General features: G+C 51.8%; 1 protein-coding gene across 1 annotated transcript; it reads left to right on the forward strand.

The window, feature by feature from the left end:
* Positions 1-823: 823 nt before the first annotated feature.
* Positions 824-10767, forward strand: LOC103771280 (ornithine decarboxylase antizyme 2-like; the record flags this gene model as incomplete). Its single annotated transcript, XM_008938574.1, is given in 5 exon segments — positions 824-899; positions 901-981; positions 5250-5425; positions 8625-8710; positions 10397-10767. Coding segments are annotated over 5 exon segments (553 nt in total), but the record flags the coding sequence as incomplete, so codon positions are not given.
* Positions 10768-12683: the final 1916 nt, after the last annotated feature.

Genomic DNA, 12683 nt, shown 5'->3' on the forward strand with positions numbered 1-12683 from the left:
GTGTTTGCATAGCTTTGTGCTGGCGTGCTTCATAATGGGAACACTGGGGGACAACTGGTTTCTCTGCGTTGCTTTTGCAGGCTTTGTTAGAGGGATACCGCTGCTGTGCTGTGTCTCAGGAAAGAGCTTTTGTGGTGCTGATAAAGGAAGCAGCGCTCCAGAAGTAAAATAATTTGCTTTCATGAGCTTCCTGAAAGCCAGAGCAGATATTAAAGCCTGCATTCAAAGTGATCTGTGTGTAGGTACATCCAAACAAATGTAGAAACTGGCAAGGGAAGCTTATTTAAAAAGTAGATCTGTAGCGTGAACTTGTCATACTGAGTGTCCTTCACTCCAACCCTAAAAATGACTTTTCATTTGCATGTGAAAAAGTCACTTCAGATGTCACAGAGCGTGTTGAAAATATCTGAAGAACCAACCCTTTTACTCCTCCTCCTCCTGAAAATGTGAAACTTTAAACCTCCTCCTTCTGGGTCCTGTTGATCTATTTGTAGATATTTGTCTGTAGAAAATGTGTGCTCATCTGGTCACGCGTTTCCAGCCATCTGCTCTTGGCAGGCAGCCCTTATTAGCATGAGGTTGCTCAGCACTCTCACTGGGTTCCTGGCTGCAAAGCCCCTCCCCTGTTTCCAACGTCTTCCGACTGCTTGGGCTGGTGGGGAGTGGTTTGAATGGAGATACCCGGGCCCGTAGCTGTCCCTGGTGCCCTGTGGTGGAGCTGGGAGAGTAGTTTGGGGTTAGGAGGAGCTGTCGCATCCGAAACATGATCCTTGCTAACCTAACCTGCTGTTCTCTCTTTTTTTTTTTTTTTTTTCCCTTGCAGTAGTATTTTACCTTTGAGTAACTGTCCCCAGCTGCAGTGCTGCAGGCACATTGTTCCCGGGCCTCTGTGGTGCTCCTGATGCCCCTCACCCACTGTCGAAGATCCCCGGTGGGCGAGGGGGTAGCAGGGATCCTTCTCTTTCAGCTCTGATCTATAAGGTGAGAAAGATCTGACATCTAAATAACTTTTAACTTGATTCCTCCTGGGAATATAAACCTAAATAACCCTGAGGTAATTAGTGGGAGAAAATTGTTCAGCCACCTGGTTGTCAGATCCTTGAGCTGCGTGCTTCGCTCTCCTGCTTCAGCATTAAGAAAAGGAGGCCTTTTCTGGAAGCCATGCAACAAATAATTCCCCAGAGGCCTGTGTCCGTTGTGGTGCCTGGAGTCAACATTATCAAAACACAAAACTTCTTGAATGTCTTGTGAAACTAAGAGGGAAGCAGAAAGGTGAAGTGCAGAGTGGGAACAGTTGATAAGCTCCTTCCTGTGCCCCAGGCCGGAAGGTGAAGCTTTTGAGGACTGGGAGCTACCTCAGGAGTTCGTCAGAGAGCAACTTCAGACTTCCCAAAAGGCTGAGGAGGCCCTGCGGACCGAGGTGTCTCTAGAACACGAGGTGAGATCAGGAAGGCTTTGTGTCTGCAGACGTAGATCTGGGTACCTCTCGTTTTTTGGTCCTCTCTGTTCACCAGGAGCTTTCCTTTGGAGTGAGGAGACCTGGCTCTTCCTTGCTGAGGACACTTGTGCAGCTCGGCACTGTGTTTTGGCAGTGCACAGCCAGGGAATGAAGTGCCATCAGGTGAGGTAGCCTAAATTCATGCCCAGCTTGTAGATTTGGCTCTTCAGACAGGAGCATTGTCATAGGTGTTAGACTTGATTTTTAAACACACCGTGGGAGGCACACAGACTTTACATGAGGAGAAGATACGAGCCCTTTTGGGTCACAGCTCCCAACATCTTGTGAAATTCATGAATGTCACAGACCTCATGGCTTCTTTCAGGAGATTTTTTTCTTTTGGAGAATTTTTAGCACATGCCTCAACCACCTACTTCATGACTAAACATCAACCTCTGCAGCCTCTTAATAGTAAGGTACCACTGGCTTCACGCTGTGGGCTTGAATTGTCACAGATGTTGGAGGGGTCTGAAATCCTGAGAAGCAGCAGAACACAAAGGGCTTCCTGGCAGATAAAGGAGATACATAAATAGCTTCAAGAGGGCTCAGGACAAATAATGAATTCCCTCTGGGTGGGTAGGGGTGAGAAAGAAAGGGCCCAGCAATTTCAACTCTTGCTGGGCCTTGCCAAGCTTCACACAGACACCAGCCCAGGTCCAAAGGCAGACAAAGAGCTCAGCATGGAGGAGAAGCTGGTGGAAAGAATCGTGGTTTGGAAGATTTGAAATGTTTGGTTTCAGTATGGCCTTGAATTAGGCACAAAAGCTTTTGGTGTCACAGCAGGCTGAGCTTTCCAGCCAACATTAAAGGCATCGGGACCCAAAAGCTTAAGTCCTTTTTCCAGCTGTGTCAGCTGTTCTAGTGGCAGAGATGACCTTTTGGGAACAAGCCTGCCCCCTTCAGAGCATGCAGCACTCAGAGGCCACAGCCTCGTAATTAAGCAGCTGGGGCTCCCTGTAGTTGGTGTTGGTTTTGTGTTAGAAGACTTCATGGAATCACTGAATAATTTTGGTTGGGAAAGATTTTTAAGATCATTGAGGTCAAATCAGTTAATTGGCACTGCCAGGTCCCCACTAACCCATGTCCCTCAGCACCACATCTCCATGGCTTGGAAACCCCTCCAGGGATGGGGACTCCACCACTGCCCTGGGCAGCCTGGGACAGCCCTGGACAACCCTCAAGGGCAAGAAATTGTTCCTCAGGGCCAACCTCAACCTCCCCTGGGGCAACTTGAGGCTTGTTCCTTGGGAGAAGAGCCTGACCCCCACCTGGCTCCAGCCTGCTGTCAGGGAGCTGTGGAGAGCCAGAAGGTCTCCCCTGAGCCTCCGTTGCTCCAGGCTCAGCACCCCCAGGTCCCTCAGCTGCTCCTCACCACACTTGGGCTCTAGACCCTTCCCCAGCAGCTTTGTTGCCCTTCTCTGGCCCTGCTCCAGCCCCTCAAGTTCCTTCTTGGAGTAAGAGGCCAAAACTGACCCCAGGCTTTGAGGGTGGCCTCCCCAGTGCTGAGTGCAGTGGGGACAATCCCTACCCTAATCCTAATAATACTCGGCCCTACAGCAGGGGAGATTTGCTGGAGCAGGGAGTGCAGTGGGGACTGGATTCGGTACTGTGCAGCGAGGATGGGGTTTTATGGAGGGACGTGCTCTGGCTGGAAGACTTGGCAGGAGGTTGCAGGTGTAGCAGATGCCAACGGTAGGCCGCTTACACGGGATCCTCCAGTCTCTTGGCCGTGGTTGATCATAACATCCTTTCTCCTTACGCTGCCAACGCGTCAGGGCCTCCCCCCGTCCTCGGGACATCTGAGGAGCGTCGCTGGGCTGGAAGAGCTCGGGCTCGATGGGTTGTAACTGTGTGAAGCTGGGCCTTGCAGATTTGTTTCACTGGAACGGAGCAGAGGGCTGAGGAGCTGCTGCTTTAGGTGGCTGTGTGGGAAGGAGTCTGGTGGGGATTTTTTTGCCCACAATAGCAGGAGGATGTTGCAGGGGTGAACTAAACCCAAACGTTTGTCACGTAAATGGGGTTTTGCTTTGAGCAGCTTCCAGAGAATTCTGGGCTGGAGCTTCACAGGAGGAGCTTCACAGGAGCAGCTTCTCTCCCTGGTATCTTGCTGTCTTTTGGTGCTTAGAAATAAAATCCCTGCTCCCAAAGATGGGATGTGTAAATGTAATTTCCACCGACCCGGGGGAACCGGTTCTATTAATCCCTGCAGTCACTTTGCCCTTGCTTCATAGAATGTCACCTTTGGAAAAACCATTGGCAAAGGCTCCTGTAAAGTCACTGGTGAAGGTTGTGCCTCCCCTAGGGACATCCCCCAGATCCGCTGGGGTTTGTGGGTTTTAGACACACATCTGCAGCATGGAGCTCGCTTCAGCAGCAGCAAGTTTGACTTGACTCCAGCAGCTGCTGGTGGGTTCTTGGCTTGAATCTCCTCAAACCCCACAGCAGGCACAGACACTAGAACTTTTGAAACTTGATGAATAAAATTATTTCTCACAGGATATTTATTCTGATGAAATGTAAACTTGTGTTTCAGCTAGGCTTTTCCGGGCTTCAAACAAACAGTGGCTTCCTCTGCTCCGCTTAACCAAAGCCAAGCAGTTCCAAATTTGCATGTGACATGACTTTGTCACCAGCAGGAACGTACTCGATGGCTTCTTCTTTGTCACAATAGTCAAACCAAGGGGGAATTATTTTAATATACGTGGGGATAGGAATTAAAGCGCTGGGGCACAGGTTTGAGGAGCCTGGAAATGTTCTCAGTGATGTTTTTGCTGAAGCACTCGCTGGCCTTTCAGCAGCACTTAGAGCTTCATTGCTTAGAACAACTACAAGAGAACATCTTGAAACACAGTGATGCTGAGGAGTCTTCCACCATCTTACTGGGCACTGCTGGCTGCTGAATTAATCACCTTGTTAAAATAAACGGCCTGGAGAGTGGATGGTTGCTTACCTGATGGAGTAAACCGCCTCCCACCCCACCCCTGTTGAGGACAGAGGGACGTGTGGCTTTCCAGGGTGCTGCCATAACTTGGGAGCAGAGCAGATGTGACTTCTGGTATCTGGTTTCCTTCTGCCCTTCAGAGCTGCGCAGGTGACTTTGTAAATGTGAGGGAGTCGGGGTGCCTGAGCCTGTGACCACGCAGATGGGAGCAGTTGAGCTTCCGCCGCGGCTGATGGTGTTAACTTGGGAACCTAATGAATGTCTTCATCGTTTCACTGGGGCTCTTTGCAGTGAAATGTGGAAATCATTACCGGGCAAAGCCAACTGCCTGTGAAAATTGTCAGGAGAAGGAATGGAGTTTTAACCACGGAATTGTTTTCTAGGAACTGCTGAGCTGAGTCTGAGGCAATCTGCACGCTTGGCAGTCTCGTTAGAGCAGCACTGGAGAGGGCCCTGTTCATTTGCGGTCTCTGGAAGAGACCTCTCATCCTTCAGCTCCACACCACTTCTGGATGCACCGGGATTCTCTCTGCACTCCGTGTTTCCTTCCTTTAGACCAAGAGGCAAACCATTTCCCATACCACTTGGTTGTAAAACCTGGGAAAGCGATTTGCAATCATCCCAGGAACGAAAAGGCCATGAAGGGAATTTGGAAGCTGACAGGATCGGTCAGGCTGTGGCAGCAGCTCATCCAACTTGTTGGCCCAAGCTGTGCTCTTGGAAGGGTAGTTCGTGAAGATGTGGATGTTGTTGGGTTTTCTTTTTAACCCTAAAGCATATTTCATGAGCTCTCCTCCCTCTCCTGTACAGGACGAGAAGATCACTGTTAACCAAGATGTCCCAGTGCACGAAGGGAAGCCTCATATTGTCCACTTCCAGTACAAGGTCACCGAGGTGAAGACCTCCTCCTGGGATGCAGTGCTCTCTAATCAGAGCCTCTTTGTGGAAATCCCTGATGGATTATTAGCTGATGGAAGCAAAGAAGGGTAAGTTCAGGATCCCAGAGCTGCATCCGCAGCTCTCCAGGGAGCAGGACTTTGCTTCCGTGGGTGGTGTTGGGTGGGTGGGGAGGCTGGGCTCTGTGCGTGGCAGCTCTATTCCTGGTTTGTGTACCTGCAGTGTCTCCAAACTGCCTTGGCTTCGCAGAACTGTCCTCCTGCTAGTCCTCCATATAGGTATAATTTTTCCCCTGATGATCATTTCAGATAGAATAGAATCGTTGTGGTTGGAAGAGACCTTTCAGATCGAGTCCAACCATCACCCCAGCGCTGGCAGGTCCCCCCCTGACCCGTGTCCCTCAGCACCACATCTCCATGGCTTGGAAACCCCTCCAGGGATGGGGACTCCACCACTGCCCTGGGCAGCCTGGGACAGGACTTTACAGCCCCTGTGGGGAATAAATTGTTCCTCAGGTCCAACCTCAACCTCCCCTGGGGCAACTTGAGGCTTGTTCTTTGGGAGAAGAGCCTGACCCCCACCTGGCTCCAACCTCCTTTACATGGACTTGCTGAAAGCAAGAAGGTCTCCCCTGAGCCTCCTCTCCCCAGGTCCCTCAGCTGCTCCTCACCACACTTGGGCTCTAGACCCTTCCACAGCTTCGTTGCCCTTCTCTGGCCACAATCCAGCCCCTCAAGGTCCTTCTGGGCCCAAAACTGACCCCAGGATTTGAGGTGCGGCCTTCCCAGTGCTGAGTACAGGGGGACCATCCTGCTGGACATGCTAGTGCTGACACAAGCCAGGATGCTGGTGGCCTTCTTGGCAGCTCTCCACCAGCCCCCCCAGGTCATTTTCCACCGGGCACTTTCCAGCTGCTCCTCCCCCACCCTGGAGCTGCAGGGGGTTGTTGTAACCCAAGGACAGGACCCAGCCCTTGACCTGGTTGAACCTCATCCCATTTACCTCTGCCCATGGATGCAGCCTGGCCAGGTCCCTCTGCAGAGCCTCCCAAAATGGTTACCATTTTTTTGAGTCCCTATGCTAATGACAAATAAGCAATAAAGGAGCAGAGTGATTCTTTGCATACTTTGGTTTGGAACATCTACTCGCCTTTCTTGGACTTTTTGGGGTTTGTTGGGGGGTTTTTTGGGGCTTTTTTGCTTTTCTTCCACTGGCCTCTTGGCAAGCTTATTTTGGCCACTGATTTCCTCTCTTCTAGGGGAAAATAAAACCCTCCATTATCCTGATGCGCTTCTTCTCCTCAGTAGGTGGATCTGCTCTTGGAGCGCTGCCACGCAGGCGTTGGGCTCTGCCAGAATCCCGGATTTCTCTCTCTTGGCAGGATACGGGCGTGTTTTGTCCAGACAGCTCTGCTCTGGGAAGTTTGTGTAAATGCAGCTTCCAGAGCAGCTCCTTCCTGCCAAGAGCTTTGCCAAAGATCTCCGCTGGCAGGGAGCGCTGCCACGCCGTTTGGGCTTTGCTGGAGTCCTTTGAAGGCCTCCTAAATCTCCAAGCAGGCTTCATCCCTACATGCCATGAGATAATTAAGGAAAAAAAAAAAGGCAGTTATTGGGCACCTTTGGGAAGTGCCAGTGTTCTCGATGTCTCACATGTGACTCCCAAGTCCAGAGAAACGTTTTGTTTGATTTCTTCAGCGGATGTTTTAGCTGACCAAGTGCCTCCTCTCTTGGGACTGGGTTCTCCTGGGAAGGTATTTCTGTGCCTGTGTCACGGTGACTTCAAACGCCAATCTTGTCAGGTTATATTTAGCTAGGTAAAGCAGCCTAGGAGAGGCTATAATTAAAATAGCTCATTCCCATATTAACAAAGCCCTTGCAAATCTCCTCCTCCTCACTGGTCTCCTCTGCTGTTGAATTACTTGTCAGTTGGAGGCCATTTGTTGCTGCGCTGCCTCCTAAATGGTTACAAGGCTGGTGGTGATGGTGAGGGCTCCATGTGGATCCCCAGGGCTTGGGGACAGGGACATATAGAGGGGACAGGAGTCACATAGCTGGGAGGGCAGGAAGTGTGGGTTTGGCCTTGTCATCCAGCTGGTGTCTGCAGGAAAGGGCCTTGCCCATGCACATGCTCCTCCAGTGAGGGTCTCCTGCCTGGCAGGAGCTCTGCTCTTTGTCTTTCTTTCCCATAATAGTGCAAAACTTCGAGATCTCCTCACATATGGTGCCAGCAGAGGGGATGTTACCTGGCTTGGGACCATAGAATCATTTAGGTTGAAAGAGACCTTGAAGATCAAGTCCAACCGTTCCCCCAGCACTGCCATGTCCCCACTGACCTATGTCCCTCAGCACCACATCTCCACGGCTTGGAAGCCCCTCCAGGGGTGGGGACTCCACCACTGCCCTGGGCAGCCTGGGACAGGCCTTGACAGCCCTTGTGGAGAAGAAATTGTTCCTCAGGTCCAACCTCAACCTCCCCTGGGGCAACTGGAGGCCATTTCCTCTTGCCCTGTTGCTTCTTTCTTGGGAGAAGAGCTCGACCTCTTCCTGCGAGGGAGCTGTGGAGAGCCAGAAGGTCTCCCCTGAGCCTCCTTTGCTGCAGGCTCAGCACCCCCAGGTCCCTCAGCTGCTCCTCACCACACTTGGGCTCTAGACCCTTGCCCAGCTTTGTTGCCCTTCTCTGGCCCTGCCCCAGCCCCTCAAAGTCCTTCTGGGAGTGAGGAGTTCAAACCTGACCCCAGGATTTGAGGTGTGGCCTCCCCAGTGCTGAGTCCAGGGGATGATCCCTGCGCTGGGCTCCTGCTGGCCACACTAGTGCTGATCCAAGCCAGGATGCTCGTGGCCTTCTCAGCCCCCTGGGCACACATTGGCTCATCTCCAGCTGGCTGTCCAACCCCCCCAGGTCCTTTCCCACCAGGCAGTTTCCAGCCTCTCTTCCCCCAGCCTGGAGCATTGCAGAGGGTTGTTGTGACCCAAGGGCAGGACCTGACCAGCTGCAGTGTTCAGCTCCCCATGTCAGAACGCTTCTGGCTGGTGGGGATGTGAGTGTACATGTTGAGGACAGTGACTTGTTGAGTGACTTGAGGATCACTCTGGCTCCTGCATCCCGAGGCAGGAAGGCCATTGTTTCACCGGCCATTGTTTCACCACCCATTGTTGGCTGGAAGGCATCTGTAAACAATCTTTCTGCCCAAAAACATCCCAAGTGTTGATAAAGCTCCGAGGCTTCCTCAGGACGGGACTGAGGAAGGAACTGTAGCTGATGTTCTTTTGTCCTCCTCCTCCTTGGCAGGTTATCAGCACTGCTGGAGTTCGCCGAAGAAAAAATGAAACTAAACTACGTCTTTATTTGCTTCAGAAAAAGCAGAGAAGATAGAGGTGAGACCTCAGCCCCACTGGCAGGGGAGGGGGGAATCTAAAACAAGTCCGAAAAATCCCATCATCCCAGGACGCTTCCTGCTGCAGCCACAGTGAGCTGTGTCATTCTCCTGGCATCCTGACATGTTAGAAATGGTTTCTTCTGGGTGAAGTGGGCCCTTTCCTGAGAAGAAGGGCAGGGGTGTATTTTGGTTTCTCTACCAGGTAATGCTCTGCTGTCCTACTGCTATGTTGTGAGCAGGACTCTGATGCAGAAAGCTGCTTTTGAGTTACCGGAGAGTATTTTTTCACCCAGGAATTGGTTCCAATTTCTCCTTCAGTAAGGAGAGAAGGTCTCCAACTGACACCAGGCCGCTGGAATTGGGAAGGAGAAACCAGGGAGAAGTTGTTAGGTGGGAACCAAACACTTTGGAGTTTGTTGCCTTGATGCTCAGCTGCTTTTTTAAGATCTCCCTGCACTTTTGCCCTTCCTAGACTTACAGGTAATCCTCACCCTGGCCACAGATGCTCATGGCTTAAGGGAGCTGAGGTAGGCTCTAAAGATAGACGTGTCGCATGAGCGATTACAGCACGGAAGTCCGAAGGGATTTGTGGTGAGGTCCCAAGCTATGGCCGCCTCACTTGAAACCTCACCAGACGCAGGCTGGTGGTGGCCAAGCGATCGCCGTGGCAGGAGTAACTCAAACCTGGACTCTAATTTTACTCCATTGCTTTGCTGGCTTCTCTGATATGAGAGCTGAGCTGCGCTGAGCCTGAGGGCATGTCATCTCGTGGAACCACGCCAAGAATAATGGTCAGATTACGTTCTCGCTGTAATGTCACCACCACCGCAGGTTGCGTCAGTCACCTCTGCAGTGGCTGGTTGCAGGAGACATCTGACACTGGCTTTTGTTTTTAAAAATATGAGCCATGGTTTGCTCTGGGAATTGGTACAGGTTCTGGAGTGCTCCCAATCCTGTGTCTTGACAATATGTGGGAGCTCCTCTGCATGACCATTCAGTGGCTTGAAGGTGGTCATCAGAGGGTGCTGTAGAGCTTAGATGCTGCACCAGGGTCACAGGGAAGCAATCGCTTCAGTCACAAGCCCCCATCACCACATAGTCTGACCTTGTCTGTTTGAGACAAGGTGCAAGGGGGGCTTCTGGAATGACCCCACTCAGAATTTCTCTGTGCAATCCGTGGGGGACAGCACTGAGCTGTGCCCAGCTGCCTGGAGTTTCCACTGAGCTCTAGGTCCTTCTCGAGACAGCAGATGTCTGCCCAGCCCCTGAGCACGCAGATTCCTCTTCGCTGCCATCTGACCCGCTTTGGAAGGGTGCTGGGCCTCAGGTAAGTACAGAGCAGAAACCTGGATGTGCCACAGGATGGCCACATGCATCCTGGGAAAGCGGGTCCACGCGGCTGGCACAGGTGGATGACCAGCCACCGCTGTGTCTCAGAGGGCATGGAAGACGAGAAACATGGCCAGATCTGCTCTGCAGCACAGCTCCAACGCCCCTCACGCTCAGGAGAAGCTGGGATGAGTGCAGGAAGAGACAAAACCTATTTGAGGTCACATCTAAGTGGTTTCTTACTGTGCAGGAAGCTCTGGAGGGTGTTTGGTGTGCTTGGATAATTGTGGCTTCTAGGCTGACACAGGTAAAGAGAATTAGTCCTGGTGGTAACGGATTTCTTTCTCTTTGGTAGCTCCACTCCTGAAGACATTCAGCTTCCTGGGCTTTGAAATCGTGAGGCCTGGCCACCCCTCTGTCCCATCACGGCCAGACGTGATGTTCATGGTGTACCCCCTGGATCAGAACTCTTCCTCTGATGAAGATTAGCTGTAGCAGGGGGACTCCAGCGTGACCTGACAATGCTGTGGAGGGGCGAGAAGGCTCCATCTCCTTTCTTGAGGAAAGGGAAACCAAGCTTCTGTTGGACTGAACCTACATTTCTCATTGTTAGATTGGCCTTTGTATCCTCAGAGTTGACTATCTCGTTGAAACGTGTTGCCTAGAGAACTATATATACACACATGTAATCACCAAATAGTAAATGGAAGATGTTTCTGACCTGGCCTCAGAGCTCTTGCCATGGTGTGGTAGCGTAGGGGCGCCTGGGAGCACAGCAGTAAGCGCAGGATCAGCTCCTTGACTTCTCCAGACCCCGGCTGGGCCTTTTCCCTGTCCCGCCACAGGTGCTGCTCTGGCAGATTCCTCACTCCAGACTCTTCAGCAGAGGGCACATTGTGGGGTGGGGCACCTCGAGGAGCTGTGCTTGAGTTTAACCTCTTAACACTACATTCGCCCTACTGTGCGGCCCCACTTCGGGGCGATCGATGCCATTTTAACTGGCCTAACCTTTACTTTTATTTTTATTTTTTTTCCCCCTCCTTTTTGTTTTTAAACTTTTTGCTCTTCCAGCTTTTGTTTGAAGCAGTCTTAACCCTGTTCAATGTTACCACTGCACTATCACAGCATTCAATAAAAGGGGCATTCAGATGAACTTCACCCAGCTGGGCCTGCTTATTTGAGAGGAACAGAGCTTCTGGTGGGCCTCCCGTAGTGCTGCCGTGGGTTCAGACGTCCCCCGCCTGCCCATGGCGTGGTGGTTGCGATGGTCCAAAGAGCCCAAAAAAAAGCCTCAAGGCCTTTATCCTCCACCCAAGGATGGGTGCAGAGCAGGCCCCTGGCCATCACCTCTGTTCTTCCTCTTCACCTTTCCAAAGAGATGAGCTCCATGCTCGAGCCACCGAGCTAACACCCATAGCCAAACCAAAGGTGGTTGCGTGTGGGGACAGGCATCAGGTGGTGGCTCTACCACATGCTGTGGGATGGTCTCCCTGGCAAGACGGAGTCGTAGGTAGCTCACGGTTCAACCCTGCCCCTTCCAGCGTTGGAGAACGAGGTTGTGTACATGCCACGTAGATGGTCACCTGGCCGGTTTTCTTTGTGTGGTTCTGCCTGGCCCGGCTGCCTGCGTGGGGAGTTGTCCTTGAGTGCTTTGTCATGCTCTCGCCCTTCCGTGGAGGATTTTGTTCAAAGTGGAAGCTGAGCCATTCCATAAAAAAAAAAAAGTCATGGTCAGTGTTTTCTGTTTGCGGGGGGAGAGGTGGGGCTGGGATACAAGTTTGTGTGAATAAATCGTCTTCAAATTTGTGTCTCTTTTTCCTTCCTTCCCCTCCTAGGAAAAGAAAGGGCTCTGCTCCCCCTTCACCGAGGCATTAAGTCCCAAGTTGGGTTTAAAATCAGAGGCTGTGCTGTTGGGACCATCTCTGCCCCAGGTACTGTCCCTCCCATCCTTGCTCCAGAGACAGAGGGGACATCTCACACCTATTCCCTGGCTGAAGCAACACCAATGATTTGTTATGGCTTTTGATCGGCCAAATTTTAGCCCCGCTCCCACCCAGGGTGGGTTTTGCACCCTCCATGGCCCTGCTGCCACCCCATGGTGCTCCTCTACCACCACGTCCCTCAGGCAATACCCTCTGGATAAAGGTAAATGGAACTTCTGATGTCTCCGGGTGCTGCCTTTTGCGCAGGTCACTGCAAAGCTGGTGGAACCAAAGCGCTGAGCTGTGGCCCCATCACCCCTCAACTGCCTCCCCCTTGCAAAGGGGCTCCCTGGGGGGATGGAGCTAGGCTTGACAGGACCCAGGGGCTGGTTTCTGACCCAAATCCTCATGGCTGAGCTCGGCTGTAGCATCGGTGGTCGCAGGGCCATCACTTACCATCAGGAGCAGCATGTCTGCTTGAGCCATCTCAGATGCTAAAAAAAGATATTGACCCTCCCCCACCATCTCTCCTCCCTCCCTCTCCCTCCCATAAAATCACTGGCCACAGCTTTCTGGGGCGAAAGGCCTAGAATTTGGGGAGCAGGAAGAAAAAGCCACCCTCACAGGTTTGTGATTGTCTCTTAAAAAGATTTATTCTCTCTCCTTGCCCAAATGTACAAAGGCAAGAAGAGTACAGTTTGTATATATATATATTTATAT

This window comes from Merops nubicus, unplaced genomic scaffold, assembly GCF_000691845.1.
Source record: "Merops nubicus isolate BGI_N331 unplaced genomic scaffold, ASM69184v1 scaffold32010, whole genome shotgun sequence".
Classification (NCBI taxonomy): Eukaryota; Metazoa; Chordata; class Aves; order Coraciiformes; family Meropidae; genus Merops; species Merops nubicus.